The sequence below is a fragment of the Dendrobium catenatum genome, unplaced genomic scaffold (assembly GCF_001605985.2).
Source record: "Dendrobium catenatum unplaced genomic scaffold, ASM160598v2 fragScaff_scaffold_905, whole genome shotgun sequence".
Taxonomy (NCBI): Eukaryota; Viridiplantae; Streptophyta; class Magnoliopsida; order Asparagales; family Orchidaceae; genus Dendrobium; species Dendrobium catenatum.
Window position 1 is genome coordinate 356393 of NW_021319367.1, and position 11402 is coordinate 367794.

General features: G+C 42.1%; 1 protein-coding gene across 1 annotated transcript; it reads left to right on the forward strand.

The window, feature by feature from the left end:
- The first annotated feature begins 9394 nt into the window (after positions 1-9394).
- Positions 9395-11184, forward strand: LOC110105188 (polyphenol oxidase I, chloroplastic-like). Its single transcript, XM_020834580.2, has 2 exons — positions 9395-10203; positions 10299-11184. Exons 1-2 carry the CDS (start codon positions 9395-9397, stop codon positions 11152-11154), a joined length of 1665 nt encoding a protein of 554 aa, XP_020690239.2. The 3' UTR covers positions 11155-11184.
- The last annotated feature ends 218 nt before the right edge of the window (positions 11185-11402 follow it).

An 11402-nucleotide genomic window follows, 5' to 3' on the forward strand; every position in this document is an offset into this window, starting at 1 on the left:
TAATAATAATAATAATAATAATAATAATAATAATAATAATAATAATAATAATAATAATAATAATAATAATAATAATAATAATAATAATAATAATAATAATAATAATAATAATAATAATAATAATAATAAAATAATGAATAGTAAACTAATAGCTTAAAATAATTATTATGGCAAATAATTATAATTATATACTATTATAACAATAATTATATTAAAATAATAACTTAAATAATATTAAAAAATTGGTGTTTTACTGTTTTTTTAAAATATTTTAAAATTTACTGGTCATTTTTATGGAAAATTTTTTCTTATCATGTAGAGGACGACGATATGAATCCAACGAGGTATTGTGCGTCAAAATCGAACAAAAAATGAATTTTCTATGATTTTTTGAAGTTTTTAAGGTTTAAAAATAATTTAAAAATCAATTTAAGTCAAATCGGGCGGCGGGCGACACGTGGCAGACCCGGATTCGCTCTGCGATCCGCGGCCAATGATTGGTGCCGCCGCCAATCATTGACCAATGATTGCGGCGGGACCCGCGGCTCACTTAAATGAGTCAGCGAGCTCTCCAAACCGCTCGATCCCGCGCCTATCCAAACAGACGACTGAGATCTAGGCGGACCGCAATCCAGGTACCCAAGCGGACCGCGCGGCTGGACAGACCCGCGATCCTTCTCGATCAGAACCGTTGATTTGAATATCAACGGTCTGATCTACGGGATATGCATGCAGGCGATCGACCGAAGCCCTAAACGTATAATCGCCTCGTTCTCTCGATTCACTCAATGGTTTTCAACGAAATTTTAACCATAGATGATAGACATGAAGAGCATCGTTGGGGGGTATTTTGTTCGAATCAAAACGTGCTAATGATGATGCTAATTAACCCTAAGTGTTCTAACTAGGGTTTGAGATATACCTCAATCCACACTGTGGATTTGGGAGATCTTGGTCTTGTTGGACTCGTGGGATCCTCTAAAACAAGTCTCTAGTTGATGTCGAGCCGTGATTAACTTTAGATTGATCACAAAATGCATTGGAACAAAAATAGCCTTGGTTCGCCAGATTTCTCGCCGCCGGCAAGCCTTGCTCGTCGGGATCCGACGCGGGGAAAGGTGAAGGAGTATTAGGAGAACTCTCACACCACATTTCTCAGAACGAGAAGGGCTAGGGCAAGAGCAATAAAAAAAATATCCTTAAAATTATCTAAATTTCACTATTTAAGCCTCTTCCCCTTTCTTGGATGGTGGAGATGAGATCTAGATCAATTTCAGAGAGAGAGGGAGTGATTTAGGCAGGATTTGAATTTCCAAAATGTTTGGAATTGATTAGGGCATTAAATGAGCCTTTAATGGGCTCTAAATAGGTTATTTTATCCTATTAAAGACTTGGTTTGGCCAAGTCAACGATTGACTTGGTCAAATCAGTCAAGAGAGTCAAGGGAGTTAATGGGTTGAGCTATAAAATCCATGAAATCAATTTGGAATTAATTTTAGGCTCAAAGGATCCAAATTAGTCAACTTTGGTTGACTTGGTCAACTGGATTGACTCAAGGTCCAAGCCCAGGCTCAACAGACTCGACTCGACTCACTGAACCCATTGGAGAGGGTCTTGGGGTCTGAATTGGTCAATTTGACCAAGTCAACTGTCTAGGGCCAAGTCTGGGCAAAATCGAGGTCAACAAACGGACCCCCAACAGGAGTGGCGAACAATTGGTGAACCACTCATGTTGGCGTTGACCGACTAAGCCACAAAAAGGTAGAGTGAAAATCATGAGTGAAGGACTATTAAGAAGATGGTGGAAAAAGTAAGAGATTCTTCTTCTGGCCTTGCCCCATAGTGGGGGCAGAGCCTAGGAAAGAAGAAGGAAAAGAAGCAGCAGTGCACAAGCAAGGATCACCAAAATGGTGAACTGATAGTGTGGTCTTCTCCCGGCCTTACCCCTTGATAAGGGCAAAGCCAAGGAGAGAACCAAAGGTAAAGATCACATAAAAAGGTGAAAACGAGGTAAGGGGATTCTCTTATAGCCTTGCCCCATAACGAGGGTAGAGCAGAAAGGAGAATTAACAGTAAAGGTCACCACTAGGGTGAAGAAGGTAAAGAAATTCTCCCCTAGCCTTGCCCTATAGTGAGGGCAGAGCCAAAGAGAGAATCAAGGGTAAAGATCACCTCAAGGGTGAAAAGGTAAGGTGGTACCTCTCCTTGCCTTGTCCTATGGAGTGGGCAGAGCTAAAGAGAGGATCAAAAGTAGAGTAGCAAAAGTATACCAACTATCTGTCTGACTATATCGAATCAGCAGAGTAGAAGGTGAAGGGGGTTCCATCTTCTCCTTCCTATCTCAGGACAGTGGATTGGGGTGACTCAGTATCTGCCTGACCAAATCGGGTCAGCAAACAAAGGAATCACAAAGCCTGGTGTCTGCCTAATCGGAACAAGACATTCAGGGAAAATGGTGGCGAGGAGTTTCTGCTAGGTGCCCTGTCAGGCTCTCTCTACCAAGTAAGTAAAACCAACTTCCCGTCTGTTCATTTCAAATAGTAGGATAGAAGGTGAAAAGTTCCCATCTTCTCCTGCCTATTTCAGGACAGTGGATTGGGGTGACTCAGTATCTGTCTGATCAACTCAAGACAGCAAACAAAAGAGTCACAAAATATGGTACCTGTTTGATCAGAATAGGACACTCAGGGAAAGAGGCGAGGAGTTCCTGCCAGGTGCTCTATCAGGCCCTCTCTACCAAGTAAAACCAGCTACCCGCCTGACCGTATCTGGACAGCGGGGTGGAAAGTGAAAAGGATCCCGCCCCTCCTGATCCTTTCGGAACAGTGGATTGGGGTGACTCGATACCTCTGCCTGACCTCAGCAAAAGTAAAGAAGACACGAAGTGGAAGCCTGCGTAGTCTTTTACAGGACATCTGAGTAAAGGGGTGTTGAAGAATTGCGCCTCCCAGGGACTCTGTCGGGCACACTCAACGGTAGGTAAAAACCAACTACTAGGCTGACCACATCTGGACAGCGGGTAGAGGGTGAAAAGGATCCCGCCCCTCCTACTCCTTTCGGAATAGTGGATTGGGGTGGCCACTACTTCTGCCTGACCTCAGCGAGAAGCTCATGAACCACAAAGTGGAAGCCTGCATAGTCTTTTACAGGACATCCGAGTAAAGGGGTGCTGAGGAATACCTCCCAGGGACTCTGTCAGGCTCTCTCAACGGTAGGTAAAAAAATCAACTACCAGGCTGACCGCATCTGGACAGCGGGTAAAGGGTGAAATGGATTCCGCCCCTCCTGCTCCTTTCGGAACAATGGATTAGGGTGGCCACTACTCCTGCCTGACCTCAGCGAGAAGCTCATGAACCACGAAGTGGAAGTCTGCGTAGTCTTTTACAGGACATCTGAGTAAAGGGGTGTTGAGGAATGCCTCCCAGGGACTCTATCGGGCTCTCTCAACGGTAGGTAAAAACTAACTACCAGGCTGACCACATCTGGACAGCGGGTAGAGGGTGAAAAGGATCCCGCTCCTCCTGCTCCTTTTGGAACAGTGGATTGGGGTGGCCATTACTTCTGCCTGACCTCAGCGAGAAGCTCATGAACCACGAAGTGGAAGCCTGCATAGTCTTTTACAGGACATCCGGGGTAAAAAGAGAAATGTTGAGGAATTGCGCCTCCCAGGGACTCTGTTGGGCTCACTCAACAGGTAAACTTCAACATCTGCTCGGCCAGCTCGGCTTTACAAATGAAGAAGGGCTCGATACCCACTCAGTCATTTCAACTGAGTGAATAAAGAGTCAGGATCTGATGCCTGCTTGATCAAAACAGGGCAATCAAAAGCGTGGCGAGGAGTACCTGCCAGGTGCACTGTCAGGTCCTCTCTACCAAGTAAGACCAACTACCTGTCTGTTCATTTCAAACAGCAGGATAGAAGGTAAAAGTCACCTCAAGATCTGCCTGACACGCATTTGTGTAGGGATGTGAGGGAGAAAGATTTAAGTAAATGAGATAATTTTAAGGGTAGATCCACCTAGGGAACCCCTTCTAGCGCTCTGGTTACCACATGGTAGAGGACAAATCATCGTGACCATGAGTATCCAGATGCCTTCAGGATCTCCTAAGAAACCCTAACCCTACACAAAAGGAAGGGAAGACATCAGTGTGATGTCTCCCACACAAAGCTGGAAGAGATATACCCTCAGTAGAGTGTGCAAAAGGGGTAATCTCATTCCAACAATGCCAAAGGAACTAAAGTAGCGAGGGGGCACCTCCACTTCACCAAGTAGGACTAAGCCTAGTAAAAACAACCCTCAAGGGGGCCACAGGGGTAAACCCATACTAACTGATGGGGACCCTGTAAGAAGTAGAAGTGGTATCAAAACATCCAAGGGACTTCTCCGGCAACTAGGAGTGAGGTCTCAATGGGGAAATAAGTGGTAAAAGTATCTGAAAGAGCTGAATCTTTTCTAGAGAATCAAAAGCTCAGGAAAAGGTGATGGTGGCATCTACGGCATGATGCCTCATATCATCAAGTAAGGGGAAAAAGAGCCAGAGTAGTGAGGGAGTACCCTCTCTACCAAGGGCAATAACTCTGAGTAAGCAAAATCTCACAGTGGTAACACCCACATAAACTAGTGGGACCCTGCGGGAAGTGAAAGTGACCTGAACACATTCATAAGACTGATATGGCGACTGAGCCTAGTGTATGAATTGTAAGATGGGTCAAAGAAAAGAGTAAAAGAACTAATCTTCTGCTAGAATCAAAGTTCTCAGAGTAGTGATATTAATATCCGAGGCAAGGTATACTACATCACTACAAGAAAATTAGCTCCAGGTAGTAAGGGGACGCACTCACTACCTGAGGATAGTAATCATAAATAGGATTGATAAAACATTAAAAGGGTCACAATGGTAACACCTACCCTAATTGGGTAGGACCCTGTGAGGAGAAAAAAGCAACAAAATAATATTCATAGAGCTACTCTAGCAGCTAAGAGTAGTGGTACGAATGCTGAATGTGAGTGAGTAAAAGAACCAGGGAGCTAATCTTCTACTAGAAAACCTGAGCTCCTGAGGATATGATGTTAACACCTGAGAGAGGGTGTACTACATCACAACTAAGGAAAAAACTCTAGGTAGTGAAGGGGGGTTTCTTCTCTACCAAGGATAGTAATCATGAATGACATCAATGATTACCGGAAGGGTCACACTGGTAATACCTATCCTAATTGGGTAGGACCCTGTGAGAAGCCAAAACAACAAGAGAACATTCATAGGGCTACTCTAGCAGCTTAGAGTAGAGTACAAATGTTGTAATAGGTCGGCGAAAGAAACTGGGGAGTTGATCTTCCAATAGGAAATCAGAGCTCCTGGAACTGTGGTGCTAACACCTGAGAACAGACGTACTACATCACAGCTAAGAAAATAACTCTGAGGTGACAAGGGAGCACACCTGACACCTAATCTGATAATCATGAGTGAGATTTATGATTATCATAAGACCACAGCGGTAACACCTACCCTAATCAGGTAGGACCCTGTGCGGCTGTTGGTGGAATTTTGAAAACATATTTTAAAAAATATTAGTCTTCTTTGGGGATTTTAAGATTAAGGTTGAGCTCTAATTCTAAAGTCGAATCAACTCGTTAGAAAGAGTATATCACCCTGGGGGACAAAGATAAACTTTCATAGCGGTGTTCAGACTTAGAATTATGTAAACTCATCTTGAATATTATGATCGGGTCCTAAAGAGAACTTCATATGGCCCCGAAGGAACAAAGTAGAGTTCAACTAAATACCCAATTACAATATTCAAGAAGTATGATCGTCGCATTCACATCCAAAGCCTTGTCGAAGAAGGATGTATCTCCCCAAAGGGAAATGACACCATTCTATGATAATTCTTCTAATGCAACGATGACGATCATTCTTTAACTTTACCCAAAGAAATCTAGTGAAGTTTTAAAATCAATTTTGAAATCAGGTGTGTGGGGTTCCAAACCTCCTACGAGCGCAAGCCCTCATAGTTAATTACATCGTAGGGAGACAAAGTCCCCTACGAAAACTCTCGATTAGAATAAGAATAAAATTTTGTTAGATTTTCTATGAGTGATATCAAAGCATGAATAGAATTATTGGAAAATCAAAAGGGAATGGATCAAAATTTGTGAGAGCTCGTTCCTTTGATTTGTTTCTCTGTAGATGTGATTTTCCTCCCAGGATCGTCCGGGACGATATTGAGATCGTCCGGGACGATCAGTGCCTTGAAAAAGCTGATTTTTTTTAGTGCAGTTCGTCTGTACGAACTGGATTTAGTACTGGACGAACTGAAGAAATTTGTGAAGAAATCTGTCATTTTCGTCTGTACGAACCTGGAAGGGTCGGGACGATCCGTCTGTACGAAATTTGTCCAGAGAGCAAGTCGTCCGGACGCTATTTAATTTCGTCTGCACGAAATTTTGCCAGAGGGCAAATCGTCCCGGGACGAAAATTGGATCGTCCGGGACGATCAGTGTTGATAAATATCCGATTGAGATATTTTGGATTCTTTTGAAGAGAGAGAAGGAGAAGGTAAGAGGAAGAAAGTAAGACTGTCAGACAAATCCTTTCACTATGGATGCCTGGGGCGTCACAGAATGTGGGTTTGCTTTTTAACCTGTTGCCTGGTTTCATTGTCCAATTAATTTTGGATATTTCTATTCGTGTTGATTTGGAGGATTGTATTTTGTCTTCCTGTTCCAATGATGGTAGATTTAGTATTAAGCATGTTTGGAAGTGTACGTATCAAACAACCTTTGCCTACTAATTTTGTTAATGTGGCTTATTGGCATTCTAGCATTCCTACTACTTACTCTTTTCTTGTTTGGAGGATTTTACATAGATATATTCCCGTGGATACTTTGCTTATGAAGAAAGGTATTACTATTGTGTCTAAATGTCAATGTTGCTATCATGTTGAAAGCCTTCTCCATGTTTTTTTCCAAGGCCCCATTGCGATGAAAGTTTGGATTCATTTTGATAACTTATTTAATGTTTTTACCACTTATAATCTTAACTCTATGAATGATGTTTTTGCGGTTTGGTTTACTAAACTTAAATGTCACATTCGTATCATTATTCCTGTTTTAATTTGCTGGTATATTTGGGAGAGTAGGAATGCCTCTAAATATTCCAATGAGAATATGGACGCTAACACTATTATTTCTAAAGTTAAGCATAAAATTATTCAACTTTTTGTGGCTAAGATCCTCAAGAAGGATTCTTTCAAAGGGTACCGTCATTTGACTGATGTCTTTGGTTTGGCTTTTCCTTCTACTGTCTCTACTCCTATCAACATACTTATTCTTTGGAAGAAACCTGGGGAGGGAATTTTCAAACTTAATACTGATGGGGCTTTTAACCATTTTGGAGCGGGCTGTGGTGGTGTTATTAGAGATAATAAAGGTTTTGTCATAAAGGCTTTTTCGGGCCCTTCTAAGGCTAGTAATGCTATTCAGGCTGAGTTGGATAGTTTGCTTTACGGGATTAGACTTTGTCATTCTGCTGGGATTATGAATCTTTGGGTTGAGGTTGATGCTATGCTTCTTATTCAGTATATTATTGGGCAATGTTCTGCTAGTTCTGATAATTTTTATAGAATTAGAGATATTAAGAATTTTCTGTCTAAAACGTCTTTCTACATTTCTCACATTTTCAGGGAAGGAAATGCGGTTGCTGATTTCCTTGCTAAAAGGGGTTGTAGTCTTGAGGTTGTGGAGGAGTTTGTTGAGCACAATCTTCCCATTGGTGCTAGAGGTCTTGTTAGACTTGACCGTTTGGGTATTCCTTATTGTCGTGAGTAGGTTTTAGTCTTTTTTCGTTCTTTTCCTTGGTGATTAATGCTGTTTTCTTATTTTCTGTTTTCTTTTTTCTGTTATCTGCTATTGTGGCCTTTCTGGTTTTGGTTGCTTGGCGGCTTAATCCATACTCCTGTTATGCATTTTTCTGCCTTTCTGGTACCCTGGTTAGCTGGTCTCGGTGGTTGGTGTTCTCGTTGATCCCTGCTTTCATGTTGTTTGATACTGGTTATGATTCATTTGGTTATTTATTATTGCATTGGTATCTTGTCATCCTGGGGTGCTCTATTTTCTGGAGTTTTTACTTTGGTTTGGTTGTTATGTGGTTTAAGCTTTTCTTCAATACTCCCTTTATGATCTCATTGGTTGTTATGTGATGAATTTTTCTGCTGCTGTTTGGGGGATTTCGTCAGATTTCCTGATTATGCTGGGTGGTATTAGTTGCAAATTAATTACCCTTTTAAGTTCTTCCTTGTGTTGGTGGACTGCCTTTTTGTTGAGTTCTGCTATCATTTTTATCAGGAAAGCTGCAATGTTTTCTTTATATGTTTATGATTTATTTCAATCTGCTATCTGCCACCACTGTTATATGTTGCTGTCTCTTTTTGTTTCCTTTGTCCGTTTGGAGGTTTTGCTTGGGCTTGCTGTGATCCAATTAGTTAATTTTAATTCTTGGAGTTGGTTTACTATGAACCTGGGTTCTTTTTCTTTTTGGAGGTGGTATCATGGGTCCTTTGCGATGTGGTATAAGCTGCTTCTTCCTAACTGCTTTCTTGAACTATATATTGTGCTGTTTCTTATCTACTGTTGGTTGGGGAATTTCGTTTGTCTTTCTGATAATTCTAGGTGGTGTAAGGTGCAGATTATTTGTGACTATGGCTTTACGATCCTCTGTAATTCCTATTTTGTTTCCTGGAGATTGTCTTTTCGGAGTATTAAAAGGATGACTATTATCAATATGAAGGCTATCTTTTGGACTTTTTACAAGGATCTTTTGATCTCCTTTGTTCCTGATTTTCACTATATATCTAATATTTTTTGTGGAGTTTGCCTTGCAGGGATTTTTACAGAGTGAACATTACTATTAGCAAGGTACTCTCTTTTAATTTTATGCATTTCCATTTTGGCTATTTTTGGTCTTTTTGCAGGAAGATGATGCTGAAGCTCTTGATCCTGATCTTCCTTTTTTGGGGGCTGCTTTCTGTCAGCACTATTTTTGCTTTATGTTCTTTTTGTAATCCTAGTACAAGGATCTGCCGGCTCTTAGGTTTTCTTTTTTTCCTTTATGACTGTAGCTCGTTCGGGTATTACTGAGCTGGCGGAGCCTTTTAAGGACTCTGTAACCGTTTTTTTATATCAACACGTAGGCCCTCTATGGGTTTAAACTTAAAAAAAAAAAAGTGATATATCATGATAAAATTATATAATTTTAATATTTTTATCGAATCAAATATAAGAAAGATAGATGGTTCATTGAAATTTTTTTTTTTTAATTATATGAAGCTTCTCTCCCTTCCTTCTCTCCATAAATAAAGCCTGATCGAAGACGTTGCATTCAGCTCATCAAAACAATGAGAAGCCTCTGCACAGCAAAGAAACCTCTCCGCTATTCGCAACCTCCTCCCCGCCACCACCACCACTTCCTCCTCCTCCTCCTTCTCCTTCTCACGGTTATCTTCCTCCTCTATTACCGGCCACTACCTCCACAGCGCCGCCCCATCCAGCCCCCTGACCTCTCCCACTGCCTCCTCATCTCCATCGACCCTCCCTCTTCCCCTCCCCTCAACTGCTGCGCTCTCAGTTTAGTCTCCTCTGATCTCCAAAAAATCCTCAACTTCACATTCCCTATCTCTTCCTCTCCTCTCCGCATCCGCCCCGCCGCGCACCTCGTCGACTCCCGCTACATTTCCCAGTACTCCAAAGCCGTTCAGTTAATGAAAGACCTTCCCGAAAGCGACCCACGTAGCTTTTTTCAACAAGCAAATATTCACTGTGCTTATTGCAATGGCGCGTATGACCAGCTCGGTTTCTCTAATCTCCAACTTCTTATTCATAACTCCTGGCTGTTTTTTCCCTGGCATAGACTTTACTTGTATTTCCATGAACGTATACTCGCGAAGCTCATTGGAGACGACTCCTTTGCTCTGCCTTTTTGGAATTGGGATTCTCCGGACGACATGCGAATACCCTCCATGTACCTAAATAATTTTTTCTTTAATATTTCTTCTTCTTCTTCTTCTTCTTCTTCGCCGCTTTATCATCCAAATAGAGACCCCTCCCACCAGCCGCCGGTAATGGTGGATCTCAATTTCCTTGAAGTTGGAAGTGATCAGGCTGTCGTATATCCTAGTGTGGATGACAATCTCAGGATCATGTACAGGTGCAGGCAATTTTAATATAAACTAAAAGAAATATATTTGCGCATGCATGTAAAAATATTTTTATAATTCTTTATTGATTTATGTTTCTCTGCAGACAGATGATGGAGAACGGGGCGACCACGGAGCTGTTCTTAGGCTCAGCATTTCGAGCAGGAGAGCAACCAGAACCCGGTCCGGGGTCAGTGGAAGTCATTCCACACAACACGCTTCATGTCTGGGCCGGCGACCCGCGGAAGCAGAACAGGGAGGACATGGGAGCTTTCTACTCCGCCGCACGCGACCCAATTTTCTACGCACACCATGCCAATATGGACCGGCTATGGTTGGTCTGGAAATCGCTCGGCCGAAAGCATATGGACTTCTCCGATTCGGATTGGCTCGACTCGGCTTTCCTCTTCTACGACGAAGAGGCTCGGCTTGTAAGAGTAAAAGTTAGAGATTGTCTTGATATAGACCGATTACGATACCGATATCAGGAAGTCGAAAACCCTTGGATCAACGCAAGCCGACGCTCGCATGCAACGAAGAACAAGAAGAAGAGCAATAACATCCAATATAATTATGCGGAGGAGTTGGGGTTTCCGGTGAAGGTGGAGAAGGAGGCGGTGGTGGTGAGAGTGATGAGGCCGAGGAGAGGTGGTGGGGAGGAAGTGGAGGTGTTGGTGGTGGAAGGTATAGAGACTGAAGGAACGGAGTCGACGAGGTTTGACGTGTATGTGAATGCGTCGCCGGCGGAGCTCCAGCACCCAGCGGCGAGGGAATGTGCGGGGAGTTTTGTGAGTCTGCCGCAGCTGAGAAGGGAAGGGAAGCGGAGGACGAATTTGAAATTGGGGATTAGCGAGCTGATTGAAGACTTGAGGGCGGAGGATGATGACACTGTACTCGTGACATTAGTGCCGCGAAAAGGGGCAGCCACCGTAGCTGGACTCTCCATCGTGTTGCTATCCTAAATAATAAATATATTTTATTTGTTATTATAACATATATATATGTTGGAAATTAAACTTAATTTGGCCCGTTATTATTTGGGCTTTTGATTGAAGCCCATAATCTAGAGTATATATATATATATATATATAATCTGTATTCAGAAGTATTATATGTTTTTAGGTAATTCTGTATTTGAAATTGTGTAAGTTATCTGATAAAAAATTCTTAAGAATAATGTCTTCAAGATTTTTTTTAACTGCAACAATCA